Here is a 20,737-nt window from a genome sequence, read left to right as displayed (position 1 = left end):
CACGGAAGTTTTCTTATAAGTTCATTTGGGTTTTTTTTACGTAATGGGTGCAGTTTTGTTGATAAATTACGTAAATATACATGTTTTAAAAAATTAACAGAATTTAGGGAAGTCGTGCATGGGAAAAACAAGTCGTGCTGATGACGATCTCACTGTGGACACAAGACCTAAACTGAAATACTAATTTCAATTTTTTTTATTTAAAATTAGAAGTCGAATTTGATGAACATCTTATGTTAAGTGATTGACTGAAGTCGTTAGTAGTGCTCACGATCGACATTCAATTTTGTATAGAAATTAGAAGTCGTTGTGATGGGACACAACTCCTGCAAAGCGGGCAACACAACTTTGGTATTGATTATAAACAGTGCACCTCAAACGATATCCAGTTTTATATAATGTTCCCAATAATCGTTTCTATGGAATTAAAGGATCCAACTTGTTGCACTAAGCATCACGCGTGTTTGTGAACAACGTCTTCTGGCAGAACAAACCCTTTTGCCACGAGTTGATTCCAAGCACCATGCACATCACGGCTTTATTAAAGGTATACAGCTTCATGCATTATTTGGTTTTATATACATAGTTATATTAATATTATTATATTTAATAATTATAGTTATCAGAATTATTGTTGGAATAGAAGTTTATTAATAGTTATAATAAAAAACTTTATAATTTCGCTTGATATTAATAATTATTGTTATTATTTTTATAATTAGTTATGTTAATTATTATTAGAATTAGTTATATTAATTATTATCACACCTAGGGCAGGAGTGCACTGGCACCATTGTTGAAAGCATTAGCTGTAGTTTTACGTTAATGGAACATGACTAACGAGGAATACTGTATATGACAGTTTTCTGAACAGTCAGGGCTTATGTTGTAGACAACAGCGAGCCTGTAGAGTTCAAACAAGATTCCTACGTTTTGTTTAAGTCAGAGTGTTATTACAGTTACATATCCCATATCTCCTTGAGCGTTATTTCTGTAAAAGTTTAAGAAGATGGCTTCAACCTATGAAGAAACAATTATTAGAGACATTATATAAAATTGGAAGTCGTTATATACACCCCTTGTGAACATGCTCCCTAGTTCCTGCATATAAATATATCTAGTTTGACAACACTAAAGGACAACATTAAAGATAATGTTCGCAATGCTCCATTGTTGTAATGGATGCTGATCACTTCACTCTTTCTATCACTTGACTGCACCACCACTAAAAAAAATGACCTCGTGAGCTTCGAACAATTCTAAACTTTATTGCGTATTTCTACAACATGGATCATTTGGTCCCAGAAAAACATTGATTTGCATTTTGCATATGAGCACTAAGTAGTTTCTAGAGTGGGGATCAAATTCTTTTAACGACAAAACTTAATTGCAAAACAATTATATTATAAAAGTTAAGGAATTTACGCTTAAACCTGTAACATTGGATTTTATACTAGAACTAAATCTCTTCTAAGAAAAAACCACCATACATTGCACATGACAAAGCTACATGGAATTCACGGTTTTGTTTGCTTCTGGCTTTTTCTTCGGGGCAAGGTAGAATAAACTAATCACTAATTAACACCTCTAACTAATCAGGTCATAGTCAAAATTATCAAAATCGGTGACCAAACTGGGAAATGATGATTGGATGAAATGAAAAAGGGCACGTACGTTAATCTGAAGTTGGACTGGTCATAAATGGTACTCTGCATGAGAAGTACTCTACATAATAGACCGTAGAGGGTTAATTACAAGCCAAAAACATGAAATACAAGGTAAAATCTAAGGTTTTCATGGACAAATTAAATACGCAAGTAAGAAATATTGTTTATTCTATACATTGATTCCATAGAATTGAATTCAGATCTAAACTTAAACCAATATATTATACTCTTATCATATATACTTCAATTAATCATATGTTAAGCAGTGCTGGTTACAACAAACACTAGTTCAGTTCTTGTGTCCTTCTAAAAAAATTCAAAAAGAAAAAAGACACAAAATTTTAATTATATTTTTTATGAGAAGTAATTTGAAGATTATAAACTTTAAAGGGGTGCTGGAAGAAAAATATGGGGTGGAGGAAGAGGCCGCCTAAACTTTTAGGTTAGAAAAAAATTCCAGCCCATTAAAGAAAACCCTAGAGCTGTCACCCATCACCCCTCACGAAGAGACTCGTAGAGAGGTCAGGGTCGAGGCCACCACCGCCGGGTACGTTGATGTAGCGAGAGTTTCCGGTAATAGAGACGCCGCCGAGAGAGGTGCTGCCGTCGTGAGGTTTGTCCGCTTGTTCTCCCTCACCACTGAGAGGGATTGAATCGCAAGGCCGCGAGAGAAGCACCGCCGCGAGCCCACTTGTTTTTCTATAGCTACAGTGATCAACAACAATGGCGGGGAAACTGGCAAAGGCAGCTTATGATGCAAAGATGTTGAAGCTTCTGAGAGAGTACAGTCAGGTGCTGGTGGTTTCATCTGACAATGTGGGTTCAAATCAGCTTCAGGGCATACGAAGGGGACTCCATGCTGATTCAGTTGTGGTGATGGGAAAGAACTCCCTGATGAAACGCTCTATCATCTTGGATGCTCAGAAGACTGGCAACAAGGCCTTCCTTAACCTTGTCCCCCTTCTTGTGGTAACTTTACTTCCTTCTTTTGGTGTGTCTTGTACCACAAAATCATTTTTATAATAGTAGTAAAAGTGAAGCAATTTCGTTAAATTTTGAAGACAGTTTTAATGTTTTAGTTTGTTTCCTTAATCAGGGAAATGTGGCATTAATTTTCACCAAAGGCGACATAAGGGAGGTCAGCGAACAGATTGCCAAGTACAAGGTCAAGTAACATGTTTTTGTTTATTTTATGTTCACATTAATATTATTAGTCATTTGCAGATTTGGAAGATTTGCTTCTTTATAAGGAACTTATTTGAAGGTTTCTTGATCAAAAGCCTTATATTTTCACTATCTATTTCTGCAGGTTGTTCAACCTATTCTAATGTGTCCCAAGTATATGTCACATGACACATACCAGAATTGTTCCTATATGCAATCCGGGCAGTTACCTTTGGGCCTTACATGTTGTAATCAGCAGCAGTCTTCGCAGGTTTCTGAGCCTTTTCTTGTATGCTCAAAATTCCAGCCACACCAACATTGTTTCATGATGAGATCAAGGCAGTTCTTGATGACAAGTATATGGTCTCCTCTTCTCCTTTTGGCTGGCAACTTGTGACATCGAAGTATTTTGATTAGGATCACATGGTTTGTATTACTCCTTCCTTTTTGTGCTGCTGGCTTTCAAACTCTATTTAGTTCTCCCGTTTCAGGGGATGATGGAAAATGAAATGATTTTGATCACTGACATTTCTGTACAAGTAGATTTTTAGTTCACCCAGAAATTTTATCTTCTTTTTGAATAAGAATATGACAACATATTTGTTATCTAATTTATCTACTAAGTACAGCTTCTTGTGACAGTCTATAAACCTCACTATTTTCACAATTTCAGAATCTTTTATTTGATTTTTATTATGTTGATTTCTCATCATGATCTCATCCTTTCAATTCACACATGTTACGAGTTGGATCATTTTAATCTATTACATTGATTTCATTAACAGTGATACATTTTAATATAATTTTTAATTCACATAAAAAAGTATATACATATATGTATGTATATATATAATGAGATACTTGTCCTTTACCTATTATTTCTAACATCCATCTGAGGATAAACTATTTTTAATCTATTTTTAACACTTATTATACACAATTCCACATTTGGGTAATGATTTGTTCTTGTGAATAAACTATCATACAAAATAGGAAACAATTTAACTATTTGTCTTTCTAATTTAGAAAGCCCAGCACGATTAACTTATATATCAATACTTAAATTATTATATGATGAAGTTTTCATTATTAAACCATGGAATTAAAGTAAAATAAAATTAAACTTAAAACACTGTAAACAAAAACAACATTCGTATATAAATAAGTTGAAATAAAAAGCAAATATATTATGAAAGGTAATCCCTCAATAAAATTAGAACAACATGAATTTAAAGTTAAATTTTTTTAAAAAGAAACATATCAAATATAAATAATTTAATATATATATATATATATATATATATATATAAGATAACCTATAGAATCAATAACTTAATAAAATAAAGTGTGTACATATTATGAAACATAATTCATATACCAAATTGGAGCAACGTGTTAAAAAACTTAATAATGAAAGGTATGAGAAAAATGTAAGAAGAAAATATATATAATGATGATAGAGGAAAACTAATCTCAATTTGAAAATATTTACGAGCAAAAAATAATGAACAAACGTAACAAAGAATATGTATAGCAACTTGTTAGTAGTAGACTTTAAGTCTAACTCAGTCGACGTGGAATTTCCACAATCCTAAAAAAATTATCATATACCATGAAAAGGGAAATAAGATGCAACATTAGCTTAGGTTGTGAACTACCACTTGTCATATACACTTTTGTATACTTGTTTATATTATTGTATTAAAATATAACGTGTAAAAATTTATCAAATATAAAAACTAATTCATTTTTTATAATATTAATTATTTGCATATTTTATGAAATATGAAGACTCGTATCCTATAAAATGTTATTAAAATATTTGTCAAATCTAACTATTTTGGATATAAAGTCAATTTATAAACATTCAAACTATTTTATTTTAAAAAGTATAGATTTGAATTTAATGCAATATAATATTTTGAATTTTCTTTTTGTAAGAATTTATTTAATTATATTAGTTAAAAAAAATTAAATACATACATTTCTTATATTGATCAAAGTTTTGAAAAATAATTAATTTTAATTTGATTAAAAATTAAGAAATAAAAACATATTTAAAAAAAACACTAATTAGTATATTAAAAGTTTGGCATAAGTTGAAATATTGTGCAAAAGAGCATTAATTTAGGTACATATATTATGTCAAACATTAAGATCTGAAATGGATATGGGTTAACTTGATTATAGTTGACTTTTGCAAAAGAAAACGCAATCAACTAAATTATAAATCCAAGTGGGTTGAGGCTCATCAAGACTCACACTTTTGAACTTTAGGATAAAAATAAATTGCGCAACGCCAAAGTTGACAAATTTAATCCAAACATTACATCTCAATAGCGTTACCATTACCTTATTTTATTCCTTCATACGTCACTAAACATAATTAATTATTCGTTTTATTAGGTTTATTTCTTTACAATTTTTTTTATAGTACTTGCAAAGTTTAATTAATTTTTTTATAATTTTTTAATGTGATTTGTCAGGTCTCGTAAAACACACTCAAAATCCCTCCCGTCAGACTCATTAAAAACGCACCCAAAACCCCTCTGAACGGACGCCAGGTGTTAATCAACGAGGATCAGAAATTAGTTAGTGGGATGCAGGTGTCAGCAGAAGAGCGGACGTTCGTTTTGACGTGGGAAGGAAAACAATTTTTCTGAAACTTCTGTCCCACTCTCTTCTGCATGCACCATCTTCCCAAACTCTGAAATTTTCACTTTCTCTTCCTTCTCTCTAAAACGTTTCCCTTCTCTCTACAAATTCTCACCTCTCCTCTTCTCCGATCAACCCTCAGGCACCAGTTCTACTCTTCCGGCGTAGAGGACGATTGTTTGAACCGATCAGCTTAGGATTCTGAACTGGTAAGTTCATCTTTCCTCCATTCGTGTGTCTTCTGTTACATGCAAACCAAGTCCTGGTTGCATGCGGGCGTGTAGTCTAAGTTATTTTTGGTTTCATGATTGTTTGGTTTAGTTTGAAGAATTATTGATCGTTGAGGATAGAAAGATTGTAGTCAGATGAACCAAAACCTACCCTTAGGACGTTCAATCACGTATCCAGGTAAGGGAAGCTTATTTAATTTAATTTATATGTTGTTGTACTGTATGAACGTCCGTTATTTGACTGAATGAATATTATGCGTGATGGTTGATATGTTTGGATTGTATGAATGTGAATATGAGTATTTGTTTGGAGTACGAATTATTAACATGATATAGATTTTATGAAGTACGTAAATTGATGTTTTATGTGAAGTTATAAGGTTATGAAATGATGTATTGAAAAATGAGTTGAAGATAAATGAGATCTGAATATGAAATTTTTACCATGATAAAGTACGTTCGTCACTGAACAGTCATTGACCGTTCGGTTTTTCCTGGTGAACCTAGTTAAAATGGGATTCTTTCATCTGAAGAGAATCCTAGTGTAGGACGAGCGCCCTCGTGTGGTAATACTATGCTTGAGCGTTCGGCCAAGCATAGTTGTGTCTGAGTCTATTGTGATAAACTCAAAATATATATTTATGTAATTGTATATTATTGTTGTTCGTAAACACCACTTCAATAGTATCGTAATATATCTATCAAACCTTTTATTAGAAGTTTATTAGTGCTCGGTCTTACACCTAGCGCTCATACTGAGTAGTGCTCGGTCTTATACCAAGCGCTCGTACTCATTTCTTGTATAATCAATCTTGGTGAAATAGCGTTCGTCCAACTTCAGTAGAATTTTCCTTTACCATGTTCGGTCATTTACTGGCATTGGATTTCTGTAAGTGAATTACTCTAAATAGGGTTCGTTAACGTCTTGACGTGTCTACATTCATTGGATTCGGCCTAGAGCCTCCATACTCGATTTATTCTTTGAGTATTGGTTTGAACTCACGAGAGTCAGTTCATTTAACTGATTTACGTAGTGAATAACGTTCGTCATATAGAATATGATAGTACTCGGTTTATTCCTAAATCTAATCGTAACTCTCTCGGTCTTATTCTGATCTGGAACGAGCGACTTCTTGGTCTCGTCCATAGTGTTCATCCTCGTTCTTAGTGAGGACTGAACGTTCGGTATTTGATGGTCTTAACATTGATGATAAAGATGAAAGTAAAATGATGGATAATAAATGATGAAGAGTATATGAGATGAAGGAAACGTTGTGATTTTGGACGAGCGTTCCGGGGAGGAACGACTCATGGATGACTATTGAAATTGTAAAGTATGAATGTGGTAATTCTTAGCTGGCGGTTCATCCTGATGTTCGGTGAGTACTCGTCCTCACGTAGAGGAGGGTAGGTCATGTGTGGGAACGACAGGAGGTCCTAGTCCTTAGGGGTACTTTGGACGGAACGGACTAACCTCGAGTGGCAGCTGATGAGAGTATTCCAGTTACTACATCACCCGGGTGCACGAACATCGTAGCTACACGAATTTATACCGTCCGGACAGTCAATCTAGTATTAGGAATTGTATGTTACGTATGATGAATTGGCCTTATGCGTTGGATTGTTTGAAGTGTATGTTTATACTTGAGTTAAATTACATAAGCTTACCATGTGTTTTCCTGTGTTGTCTCGTTTTGTACGTCTGTCCTTGTCGTTGCAATGATCATCTGTGTGGATGTGAGCAGAAGGAGACGAGCTGCTGGAAGAGGCGCTAGAAGAAGAAAATTTGGTAGAAGTAGAAGTGAAGACCGAACAATAGGACGTTCGGTCAATAGTTTAGTTTGAATGTAAAGTGGTCACCTTTCCCTTTGAGTAATTTGACCGATTGGTAATTCATTTTGTAAACCGTTCGGTCATGTTTACTGATTTTGTACAGTTTAAGTGTGTTACTATTTTGTAAAGGCCGTTCGACCAAGAACCGTATGCTCTTTTTAAATTTGAAGATTGATCTGAATTATGACATGATTCAATATAAATTTAAATTCCAAAATTGGAAATAACTTGTTATCAAGGGTGACTCAGACCTAAAACAACGTGACGTTTTACTTTAATTTTTTTAAACTTTTTTTATGTAAAATTATTTATTAAATTACAGTAATTAATTTCATTTAATTTTATATTATTATATAATTTTAATACATGTTGATCTCTTAGAGATTTTATTTTTATTTACTAAAAATATTTAACCCTTATTAATAGTTTTACAATTTAAATTAAATAAAAATTATAATTCTTTATCCATATATATATATATATATATATATATATATATATATATATATATATATATATATATATAAATTCTTAAAATTTATAAAAAAAATAAAAATAAAAAAACCAGATAAAAGAAACACATTTTTAATCTTAATATAAACTCAATAAATAAAATAAAATCAACAAATAAAATAAAATCAACAAAAATACAAATGAAAAAAAAACATACTAAAAAAATAAGGATAAAAAAGATTGGTGTATATAGATAATATGAAATTCAATAAATCTACAAAAACCTATAAAAAATAACTCTGGAATAAAAAAAAACAAAGAGAAAAATAAGTAGAATCAGTAAATAAGTCACAAAAAGATAAAAAAAAAATAGAAATCAAAATTAATTATATAAAAATAAATATCACTAATAATTCTCTTTTTCATAACAAAACTTTAATTTATAAAAAAAAATTAAGTCATTAAATGTAACTTTTAATACCATAAAAATTAATAAACACTGATATTAATAACTTAATAAAATATATTAGTATTAAAAAAATTGAGTTTTTCTTTTTCTTAAACATAATTTTATAATTAATTTAATAAAAATATATTAATACTAACGAAAAACTTTTGAGATTTCTATTTCAACGTAATTGTATAATTAATTTAATAATTTTATAATTCATTTAATAGAAAAATATTAGTAGTAAAATAATTGAGATTTTTTTTATCTAAAACAAATGTTTTACTGTAAACTAATTTTTTTTAATTATGTTTTTAAATGGTTTTTTCACGTGTTTACAAACTTTCCAGGCACTTGCACTTGCAAGTGACAAATTTATAACATTGGTTGATTTGCGTTACTGTAAAACAATATATTTTTTATATCACTACTCATGAATATGAATTTTATGTTCTAAGTTTTAGCAATGCTTTAATGCTATATTATGAATTCATTAATTTGTTGCCCTTTTTTGTGTGCATTACAAGCATCTTGTTATTGTCACATTATAAAGTATAAAGTTTTCAGAACATTACAACTGACGCAAAAAAAAAAAAATTCTATGTAATCAGTAATTATAGTCAATAAAAATAATTAATGATTATAATGACTGATTTATATATTAATTTATAAATTAAAATTTATTAGTAATTAGAATAATTTTTATTATATAAAAAAATTATAATTAGTTTTTAAATTAGTAATTAAAATAATTTCTATTATGAATTGGTAAATAAATTAATCATTAGTTATTTAATTATCAAAGAAATTATAATTAAAAAATTAGTCTCAAAATTAATTTGTAAACATATTCTTTATAATTAAAATTAATTATTATTTAACAATTTTTTTGTAGTGTGTGTTGTATTAACAAACACTTACGATAACGAATTTTAGTTTTCATTCAGATTCAACAACTTTTTATTGAGACAAATTTCCTTTTTAATTTTTTTCATATTAATACTCTTTACCTTAATATTTACAACTTTTTAGTTTTTGTTTTTTAAATGATATATTTAAAAATATGTTTACTTTATGTAAACAAACCTTAAACTAATGACCATCGGAGAAATAGAAAATTAATTAATTATATATATACAAACAAAATATGTATTGATCATCTCTAAATTTGTAAAGCATTAAACGCATTTTTTAATATGTTAGTTTCATTTCTTTGAAATTTAACTATACTTTAGTTCTTGTTACTAGTAATTATATACTACAAGTATTTTTCATATATATATATATATATATATATATATATATATATATATATATATTATTGTTTGTGTTCAATTATCATAAACCATTGTGAAGATTTAATATTATTGGAGTAATTTACGCGAATAACTCTATTAAAGTCTTCGACTGATTTTTCTTTTTAGGTCATTTGAATTTTTGTTCTTTTTTATAGAGTAATATGTTTTTTTCGCATGCAATTCCTTTTTGATTTCATATAGTCTTCTTTCATTCTTAATGAAACTTTTGGTGGAGGAGATCTCAAAGTTGTGCCTTAATTTTTTATGGGACCTTTTGTTGTGTAAATAAAGTGATTGTACATGTGAAGCTGTTTAGAAGAGGAGAATAATGTTAGGAAAATTCTATGAACTAATTTCTTTATAAGCTATTAGCTTTCAACTGAATGTAGAAAAATTATGGTATTGAGTATATAATTACTTGGAAATATGAACTTTGAGATATGAAAAGTTAAATTAATAAAGAAGGTGAAGTTTATAGAGTTTCCTATTGATGAGAAATTTATGAATTTGCTTGATATTGTTGTGTTCTCTACGTCATGGTTAGAATATATGGTTTGTAACATGTTTGATTATTGAGTTATTTGGGAATATGATTGAACTCTTAATTCTTGTGGTTTGTAAGAGTATAGATAGGATAATACATTTGAATGATGTAGTAATGAATGAGGCACACTATTTGCAAAATAGAATATTAAATAATGTATGAAATGTTGTAAATTATAAATAAATGAGAAAAATCTAAATTGATGTGAAAATCTCTTAAATTTCATTAAAATGAGATGTTTGTTGCATTAACGTTAGAAATTGAATAATCATTGACGGGTGCCATCATGAAAATTGATAAACAAGGTGTTTCAGGATCCTTACCATCGGATGCTACTCTTCAAAATGGCTTATGTGAGATTTCTGATGGGTGGCATTTAAGTATCGTCGGATATTGTCATGACATATTTTAGTGTGAGTCAAAGTGTGTTGAAGATGATTTGTTATGTCAGACTATTCTGACTTTATTAGTGTCTAACTCACATAGAAAAAGATAAATAGATGGTGAGAATCGAATGAGGTTTCACTTGGCAAATAATATGATATGAAAGAGGATCATACTCATGAAACTAATGAAGTTAATCATGCCAATAATTGATAACAAGTTTTAGAGAAGAAAAAGGAGTGGTAAGTAGGACAAGTGCAAAGTCTCATGAATTCATTCAATCCACTAGTTTTTTAGAAGCAAAAGTTTAGGTATTGCTCATGCAGTGTGATGCTTGAGTTTAAACAAATTAAATTTTTTTTATTTACTTCAAAGAGCTATTTTGATAAACTTTTTATTAAAAAAGATAACTTTCAATTTGAGTTTATTCTTATAAAAAATAGCTTACTATTGCAATTTTTTTTCTCTTGTGTATTTTTTATCTCTTTTCTTTTGCGATGATCGTATATTTTAATATTGGAGTAGAGATAAGAGCCGATGGTGATATCAACACTAAAGCTGGACATTGAAAGACTAACATAATGGTAGTTTAAATGATTAGGCTTAATTTTATTTTTATTTTGAAAATTTGTATTAAGCTTCATTTAAGAGTTTATTTAGAATGTATTTTGAGATACAATATTAACTAGGTCAAGGACTGTAGTAATATTCAACTCATCTATATTTATGTATCTTATTAAACTTTATAATATTAAGTAAGTAGTTTATAAAAATGGGATGTTGCAATTTGTTACCATTTTTACAAAACTGAACGTACCATACAAAGTCTCATTCTACTCCACGAACTCTCTACTATCTGATACTTGTCTACTAAGTCTCTTTCGTCCTCTATTGAATGGTGAGATACCTACAAAGTATCCTCTGATGCTCAAGTTAGTATTTGGTCATAAATTCTGGTCAAATCTGAATTAATACAAAATGTTAGATGAAGCTAATATTTATGGGCATACCTGACCATGGGTTCCTATCTAAATGAACCACAATTATAGGCCTATTAGCTTAAAGGCCTAATGATTAACTTACCTGTGAGAAACTGCACTTGTTTTTGGCTAAGTTTTCTAACATGATAATGTCTTCGGCAGACCAGAAGATACTAGTAGGCAGTATCTTGACTTAATAAGAAACATCATCAAAAAATACATGCAGGTTTTGGTGTAGGAAACATACCCGATATTTGGTGTCCGACTAAGTAATGTATTTTTCATAAAATATCCAATGGTCGTCCTATCGATTTCAAACTATTCGACACTTGATACCCAATAAATAATATCATGTTATTGTCTTAAATAACTCATTTAAAGGTTGTAGTGAGTCTAACCGAAAGATGTACGACCATATATAATATAATAACAAAAATAAAACTAATACAAGTTTTTTAGGAATATATTTAACATTTTTAAAAATTTAAAAGAAAACATAACGTAATTTATAAATATTGGAATGCATAGGTAAATTTTTTAGCTATTGTTTAGATTATATATTTGGAATTTTGCAATAGTTACTTTACAAGATTATTTAGAACAGGAGTACTATGCCTTGTCCAGTGGTTTGCCTACAGCAACACCATTATTAGTTTGATCTTTGAGACAAGACACTAGTATATATGATGGATTATTTATTTTTTAAAATTATTAAAACAAATCTTTGTAAAAAATGTAAATATTTAATTCACTAAAAACTATTACTTTCCTTGTATTTTATTTGTTTAAACTAAATGCGTTTTCCATCTATTTTTCATTGTTTTCTCTTTTTTTTATTAGAGAAAAAAACCAAAGTTATTTAATGTTCATAAAAAAATTTCTCTAACTTAGTAGTGCGTCTAGAAATCAAACTGTTTAACTAAAATATTTTGACAAGCATTGAATTTCATTAATTTAAATTTTAATAAAATTCACTAAGTACATAAAAAATATAAAATTATATGCAATTTTAAAAGTATTAAATATTTTGTGAATAAATTATTGTAACGTGTTACATACTTTTTCCCGAATAAGTAACACATTACAAAAGATGAATCTTGGAGATTTGAATCACGCTATCCATATGCCTAAGGCGGCATCATGGGTAACATCTAAAGTCTTGTTTCTTTTTAAAGTTTTATCAAACGAATAATATTTTATTAAATTAGTTTCACGTTACGTGCATGGGATGACACGAATGCTACCACATGTGTTTCTCAGAGAAGGATCCTACTTTTTTTCTTTCGAATAAAAATCTCATTCATTACGGACTTTTACATTTCGTTTTTTTTGCTCAAGGAGGATGTACTATATTCCAAAAATAGACCACACTCACTCCTCATAAAAACATTTCCAATTCACATAAATTATTATAAAATTAAGAAAAAATATAGTACTAGAGTTTCAACTTCTTGGTTTGTAATAATGAAAAAAAATAATTATGGAGTGTTTGATACACTACATTTACATAGACATTTGTCACATTAAAGTGAGTGAGAGAGTAAGATGAAATATGTGTACACTTTATGATTGGATCTTTAAAAGAAAATAAAATAAAGAGAAACATAACCCCTTCATAATAAAACAAACAAAACCTCCCCTGATTTGTCCCATCCAAATCCATTTTTCCTTCCTACAATAAACAAATAAATTTTTATTTAAAACTAATTTTGAGTTAGTACAATACAAACTAAAATTATTATAAAATGTTAAATTAAATTTAATGAAATAATATAGTGAAAATGTAAATGCAGACATATAAATAAGGTAGAACAGTGTTTGTCTAATGTAATTCATTTGATGTTACTCAACTGAACTGAAACTGGTCCCATGTCCAGATAATTACAAACAACCAAAGAAAGAAACCCACATCACTACCTCCACCATACCAAACCACACACGGGTTATACCTAAACCAAAACACGGTCGTTTATGGCATCCACTCACTTAATAATTACTCTAATTTTGTATTCCCTTTCTTGTTCTAATCCAACCACCACCACCACCACCACCACCACCGGCGGGTGTGTCGCCTTTCAGGACTAGCCTTTTTGGCTCTTCTATTTTCGCACAAAAGCACTTCTTTTCCTCTCCCTTTCTCAGAAATTTGGGAACTTGATTAGAATGCCGGCGTGGTGGAGTAGGAAGTGGAGCAGGAGCAAGGAGGAACAGGAGGCCGAGGAGGAGGAAGAGGAAGAGCCACGTGGCGGGTTTCAGTTGAGTTTCTTGAAATCTCCGGTGGCCGTTAGGAGGGGTGACGTCAGCAAGGGAAAAAGAAACAAGAAGAAGCCGAAGAGCTTCGACGACAAGCTGAAAGGGGTTCCGTTGCCTCGTCCTACTCACAGTCACAGCGATCAAATTCAAACGTTTGGATCTCTATCGGTGTCGGGTTCCAGCGTCAGCTCATCCACCTCCTTCGACGATCACCCAATTTCGCCTCACTTTAATGCCAACAGGTTGTTCCGCTTCTGATTCCTTCCTTCCTCGGTTTTCGACACCGTGTCTCGTAGGAGTAGTGATGCCGTAACCATTTCCCATCATTGATTGCATAAAGTACACTGATTACTGATTACTGATTTCTGATTTCTGATTCATTCCCTTTCCTTTCTCTCTCCTCTGCCTTTTTCTTTTTTATTTTATTTTTTCAATTGGAAAAAATGAAATTGCTGGTTATTTTTGTTAAGGATTCTTTCTTGGTTGTGATTGAAAAGTGACAATTTGTTCTTTATATACATGTGGAAAATATTGTTCAGAGACAGAAAGTTATCTACTGGATCCCCCTCTGCCAAATTTCTACTTTGAACTTCTTTGTTATTATGGGGGTTTAAATTGTGGTCGAGTTGCATACACGGTTTAAAGCAAAGGTCAGGCTCCGCGTTTTCAGTTGCAACTTTAAGGTTTTTCGGTGTCTCACTTGTAGTCGTATCAGTCGCATTTATCGGCACTTTATTGCAATATTAGGGTCATGGTTGTGATCATAATTTAAAACCTTTGTCGTAATCTTTGACAGAGTAGGAAATTGCCGACGGATGAAACTGATACCGTTTTAAAGAGCCCATAAGCCTTGACTTAGAGGATGAAATCACTGTGGCAAACCGATTTAGAAAACCTTTTTTGTTAGGAATTGTAAGCCATGTGGCTATGACAAATGGTTGAGATTATAGTCTGTGATTATTCGTGCTGATGGTGTGAGGAACAGAGAGAATATGGAATGTTCAGGAGGGTGTTTTTCCAATCTGGTGCTGAACTAATTCATGTTTTGTTTATTGTGCAGAGGACAAGATGAGGTGAGGTTCAATGTGAGGTCAAAAAGTCCTGGTCCTGGGTCAAGAGGGCCTACTAGTCCTACCTCACCGCTTCATCCAAGGTTGCATGCTTTGAGTCTTAACTCTCCTACGGGGAGGCAAGACGAGGGAAGGAGTGAATGTCATCCGTTGCCTCTTCCTCCTGGTTCTCCAACTAGTCCTTCTTCTGTGCTTTCCAGTTCCATCACACGACCAAATGGACTGTTGGAAAATGCTACAAGCAATGTGTCCAAGTGGAGAAAAGGAAAGCTTCTAGGACGAGGAACATTTGGGCACGTGTATCTGGGATTCAATAGGTAAATAACTTTATTATCTTTTAGCTTTCAAATACAGGAAATTTACGGTCAATATTAACATGGGACAGCTTTGTAGTATGCATAATTTGCAGTGTTCGAATTTGTGGTTTTGCTACCCTATGTTTGTACTGCATGACCAATAATCAAAAGAGAGTTATTACCACGGATTGAGAAATTAATTACTTAGTTTAAAGTATGATAAATAAATTACAAAGTAGTTATTTCTTTGATTTTCAAATTTACAATTACAGTGCTACCATATTTTCAAAGTTATTTCATCATTGATCCTTTGGAATGTTTACTCTCTGCCCCAATGTTCATATTCTGTACAAATTACTGAAACAATTTATATTCCACTTCCTACGTTTGACAGTGAAAATGGGCAGATGTGCGCAATAAAAGAAGTCAAGGTTGTCTCTGATGATCAAACATCAAGAGAGTGCCTCAAACAACTTAACCAGGTAATATGATGTTTTATCTAGATTTAAACATGATGCTCTAACACATTATATAGAAATTTTGGAGCTCTTGCACTGTTGTGTTCGAGTTTGTTTTGATATGTCTAATTATTATATTATAGTCCACAAGGTTAAAACAAATTCTCTACTTGATTGCAGGAGATAAATTTGCTAAATCAGCTTTCGCACCCTAATATTGTTCAATACTATGGGAGCGAACTGGTATGCTTCAATATTCAAAGTTTAAAACCATTTTAAACATGTATATACCTAATACTCCTGTGTGCCCTCAAAAGAAAAACTGAAGAATTTCACCGACATGTATGTAACTAATAGATTTTCCATTTTCAGGTAGAAGAATCACTTTCCGTATTTTTGGAATTTGTCTCTGGTGGTTCCATCCAGAAATTACTTCAGGAGTATGGTCCATTTAAGGAGCCTGTTATTCAAAATTATACCAGGCAGATTGTCTCTGGACTTGCCTATCTGCATGCAAGAAATACCGTACACAGGTAATCGCTTATTCCTACTGAATTTATAATGTTGCGTTTAAGCTTCTTCATTCTTTCATATTATCAGCGTAGTTTCCTTTTGACAGGGATATCAAAGGGGCAAACATACTAGTTGATCCTAATGGTGAAATCAAATTGGCCGACTTTGGAATGGCTAAACATGTATGTTCATCTTATCCTGTACAACAAATTGCTTCTAGCTCACTTCAAAAGTAAACTGCATCTACTGTTTTGTTAGGAAAATAATTAACTATGCATGTGATAGTAAAATTTGGTGAAAGTTGTTACTTAAAATTATTTTGCATGCTCAAGGTCAAAAGTTGCAAGTCTACTGATTCCTAGTAGCAGAGACATCTCTCTCTCTTGGATGCACATGCTCCATCTCACATTTGTGCACTCCCAGTCTCTAAAATTGAGCAGGAGAGTTGGCATACATAAATCTCACCCTTACACGATGCATCCACGCCCTCAAAACACAAACTCTGTTTCTCTGAAGTGTTTTATAATTCCTATTAGATTTGACTGCTAGAAAGGAAATATAATCTAGACAGCTTAAACAATGATTTTGTATGCTTTATTCATTTCTAATGCACTGTCTCTTACATTTTATGGTCCTGACCAGATAAATTCTTCTGCCTCAATGCTTTCATTCAAAGGAAGTCCATACTGGATGGCACCTGAGGTAATAAGTTGTTCTTGCTATGCTTCTGCAATGTTGAAATTTCTTTTGAAGTCAGCATATTCTTCCTTCTTTCTCGCCGAAACTACTTTATAATGATATTTCCCTTTCAGGTTGTGATGAATACAAATGGCTATAGTCTTCCTGTTGATATATGGAGCTTGGGATGCACAATTATTGAAATGGCAACATCTAAACCTCCTTGGAATCAGTATGAAGGGGTAAGATAATGGATATTTCAGAACTAGCCTGTTATGATTCTGTTTGATTAGTATGAATGGCTAAAATTGTTTTCGTGTGGATTAAACAGGTAGCTGCCATATTTAAAATTGGGAACAGCAAAGATATGCCTGAAATCCCTGAGCATCTCTCCAATGATGCAAAGAATTTCATCAAGTTATGCTTACAAAGAGACCCATCGGCTCGCCCGACGGCCCAAATGTTACTAGACCAGCACCCGTTCATTCAAGATCAATCAGCAACAGAAGCTGCAAATGTCAGCATAACCAGAGAAGCTCTACCTTACATGTTTGATGGAAGCCGGACACCGGTATATATTCTTGGCTATATATATATATATATATATATATATATATATATATATATATATATATTTCTTTTTTTCATGTGTTGTGTTACTTCTTACATACTAGTTCCGACATGCTGCAATTGTCCTGAAGTTTGGATGACACAAGATGTTATAAAGTATTTGATAATATGTAAAGATGATGTATAATTACTTGATTTAATATATCAATTGTTGATATATCAATTGACCTGGTTATTATCTATATGCCAAATCACTATGATTCAATGTCAGGATATCATCTCTTGGCTTGCTTAGGTCTTTTAGTCATGTATGTAGATGGATTTTGTACTCCATCATATATAGTATTATTAAACTCTAAAGTAAAGTAACTGAAGTGGTATAATTAACCTCGCCTAATTGGTTGTTCACATCATTGTTGTGTTTGTTTACAAAATAACTTAGGCTACATACATTTCCTTTGGAATTTGATCTTCTTCCTGCTTTTGAATGATGTTGACTTGTTTTGATGCATATCTATGGCAGAAATGCCAGAAAAAGTTGAAGTTGGAGAATAAACAAAGGAAGCCATTACTTGGTATTGAGTGAAAAGGAAAATATATGAATATACCATCGCAGTGGAGTATATATTAGAGGGGACTTAAATGTTGTCAGACATATGTGGAGGATACCACTAGTTTTTGAGTCAAGATTTTTCTTTCTCAAATAGTTATGATAAGGTTCATTTTGTAGATTTATAAACTTGTCATGTCAGTTTGTCCAAACTCGTAAAATTTAAAGCATGAATGCTTGATTTTAGGAATACACCAAGTCCCTTTGGAAGTTGATCTTTGGAACAAACCCCAAAAAGGACACTTTTGCTTGTTTGTTTCCTCCCTGTAACATGTCTCGGGCCTGTTTCTGACAAAAACAAAATAAACATGTCCAAAATTTAACACTTTTCTTGCCCTGAATGATGTGGTTTCAAAGTTGAACATTCTGAGTAAATGTAGAACTGGAGTTAACGTTTTCATCATTTTTATCTGTTTTCAGCCTGTGTTAGAGTCCCATTCGAACCGAACAAGTATAACTGCGTTTGATGGAGATTATGCATCAAAGCCAGCTCTTGCAGCCCCACGTGCATCAAGAAGTCCAAGGTAAAACTATCCACCTGTTAATCATAATTAAGGAACGAATTTAGATCTTGATACAATCATCATTTTTATGTTATATAGACTGAAATTCTTCAATGATTCCCTTGTTCAGAGATAACACAAGAATGATCCTATCTTTACCGGTATCTCCCTCTTCAAGTCCATTGCGACGGTATGGGCCAATGCACCAGAGCTGTTACTTTTCACCTCCTCATCCAGCTTACACAACAATGGGACAAAGTAGTTACACTTTGAATGACGTATGCTCGTATCCCATGAGGTCAAATGCACCGTTGACTCTTGATCCTTGGCATGAAACATCTCGGTTCAAAGCCAATACACCACCTGGTGGATCTCCAAGAATGAGACTCATTTGAGTTGAAATTGTAAATAGCTATAGGGCTAATATATGTCTCCCCAGTGGGTCTGTGGATGAACTTGGACGTGGACTCTGAAGCACAAACTATCCAAAAGATTCTGGTCCATTCTTTATACATGAAAACCAGATGACAGAAAAAATGATTCTGGCCGTAAGCTCTTGGTGCATTGGATTGGGGTGGGGAGACTTTGCTGCTTGTAACAATTTCTTCATTATTGTAAATCCGATGTCTTACTGTATTTGTAGTAACTTTATGTTGTATAATGCTAGTTTATGGCAGAATAATAATAATAAAAAGAGTAACTTTCATAGCTACTCTTTTCATGTTAGAAATATACATTCTGTTTAAGATTAGATACATGTACGGTAGCTTGAACAAATTAGCTCATTAGCATCAGCAGATCAGAAGCATCTGATTCACTTTCATTTGAAATTTTGAAAAACTGGTAAGAAGTATAGGACTTATCAAGAGAATATCCTCCCACCCAAATTGTTCTGTAATATGTATTTAAACTTTCCAATTTATGATGAAAAAAAAGTAATGATATTTAGTTATATATTGTACAATTTATTGGTATAATCTTTTTTCTGATGATTTAATAGTAATCTTTTTGTTTTCAATTTTTTTCAAAACTATTCAATTTCTCAATTTTGTTTTACAGCGTAACAATTGTCACATTGATTATTTTCAACTATCTAGATTATCATTCTATAAATGTCTACATCAATTTAACAAAAAAAAAGGTTATATTATTTTTTTTAACAAAATAAAAACTGTGTTGAAAAACAAAATGAAAGAGTTACATTGAATAATTTTGACAAAAAAATTGAGATAAAGAAACTATCAAACTTTTTTTAATTTACCTTAAAACCCCGACAACAACGTGCCCGTCATGCGTGAAATGGCCAGAATAAATATTTTTGTAATACCCATATTCAAAATTTAGCGAATTAAACGACTCAATATAAAAGTATGTTGTAAATGGAAAATTTGATTATGCATTATATCCCTAGTTTTATCTCTTTCGCATAATGGTAGTAGTTGACACAAGTGTTGGATATAGAAATGTTTTATTGTTTTATATTGACACCAAACAAAAATTTTAAAGTGGAATACTTTGTTAATATTTAAATATATTATTTGAGAATATAAAAAATGATACTGTTTCTAATAATTTTTTAAATTTATATAAAAATAATTTATAATCAAATAACAATATAAAAGGTAACTATATAGTAAAGTGACTGAACTTTAAGAAACTATTTTCTTTTCACAGAATCTAATAATCCAATTCTTATTTTCTTTATATTTTTATATATTCCTAATCCTTGAATATTTTACACATGTATTATAATACAAGAGTAAAAAATAATAATAGACGTTGTGAGACCAAATAATGTTAACTTAAGAATTAAATAAATATTAATGTTGATTGTATATAACTTAATTTAAAACTTAATATAAATGGTAATATATTTAGAAATCAATTACTATTTTATGTGGTAATTGATTTTCTTAAAATTTAAAACTTAATTGAAATGATAATATATTTAGAAAATCAATTACAATCAAATTAAATTACACTGTGTTGTTCTACTATGCATCAAGCTAAAATATGTAAAGTTTTAAACTGTATAAATAATAAGTTGGGCCTCTCAAGCCTCATCTCTTACTCCTATAAAACCAAATGTCAGAATGGGCTGAGGAGAAAGTTTTTTCTGCAACCAACATT

At 31.3% G+C, this 20,737-nt stretch overlaps 2 protein-coding genes across 2 annotated transcripts; both read left to right on the top strand.

The window, feature by feature from the left end:
* The first annotated feature begins 2,097 nt into the window (after positions 1-2,097).
* LOC124836878 (large ribosomal subunit protein uL10-like) lies at positions 2,098-3,442 on the top strand. The gene is made up of 3 exons (XM_047312119.2): positions 2,098-2,636; positions 2,764-2,832; positions 2,977-3,442. Exons 1-3 carry the CDS (start codon positions 2,391-2,393, stop codon positions 3,226-3,228), a joined length of 567 nt encoding a protein of 188 aa, XP_047168075.1. The 5' UTR covers positions 2,098-2,390; the 3' UTR covers positions 3,229-3,442.
* A 10,075-nt stretch (positions 3,443-13,517) lies between these two features.
* LOC124836865 (mitogen-activated protein kinase kinase kinase 3-like) lies at positions 13,518-19,339 on the top strand. The gene is made up of 11 exons (XM_047312100.2): positions 13,518-14,151; positions 14,970-15,296; positions 15,670-15,757; positions 15,914-15,976; positions 16,106-16,266; positions 16,353-16,428; positions 16,889-16,948; positions 17,059-17,166; positions 17,256-17,495; positions 18,525-18,628; positions 18,738-19,339. Exons 1-11 carry the CDS (start codon positions 13,820-13,822, stop codon positions 19,000-19,002), a joined length of 1,824 nt encoding a protein of 607 aa, XP_047168056.1. The 5' UTR covers positions 13,518-13,819; the 3' UTR covers positions 19,003-19,339.
* Positions 19,340-20,737: the final 1,398 nt, after the last annotated feature.

This window comes from Vigna umbellata, chromosome 1 (genome assembly GCF_029865625.1).
Source record: "Vigna umbellata cultivar VRB3 chromosome 1, Vumbellata_1.0, whole genome shotgun sequence".
NCBI lineage: Eukaryota > Viridiplantae > Streptophyta > Magnoliopsida > Fabales > Fabaceae > Vigna > Vigna umbellata.
Note: the sequence above shows the minus strand (reverse complement) of the source record. Positions and strands in the feature narration are given on the sequence as shown.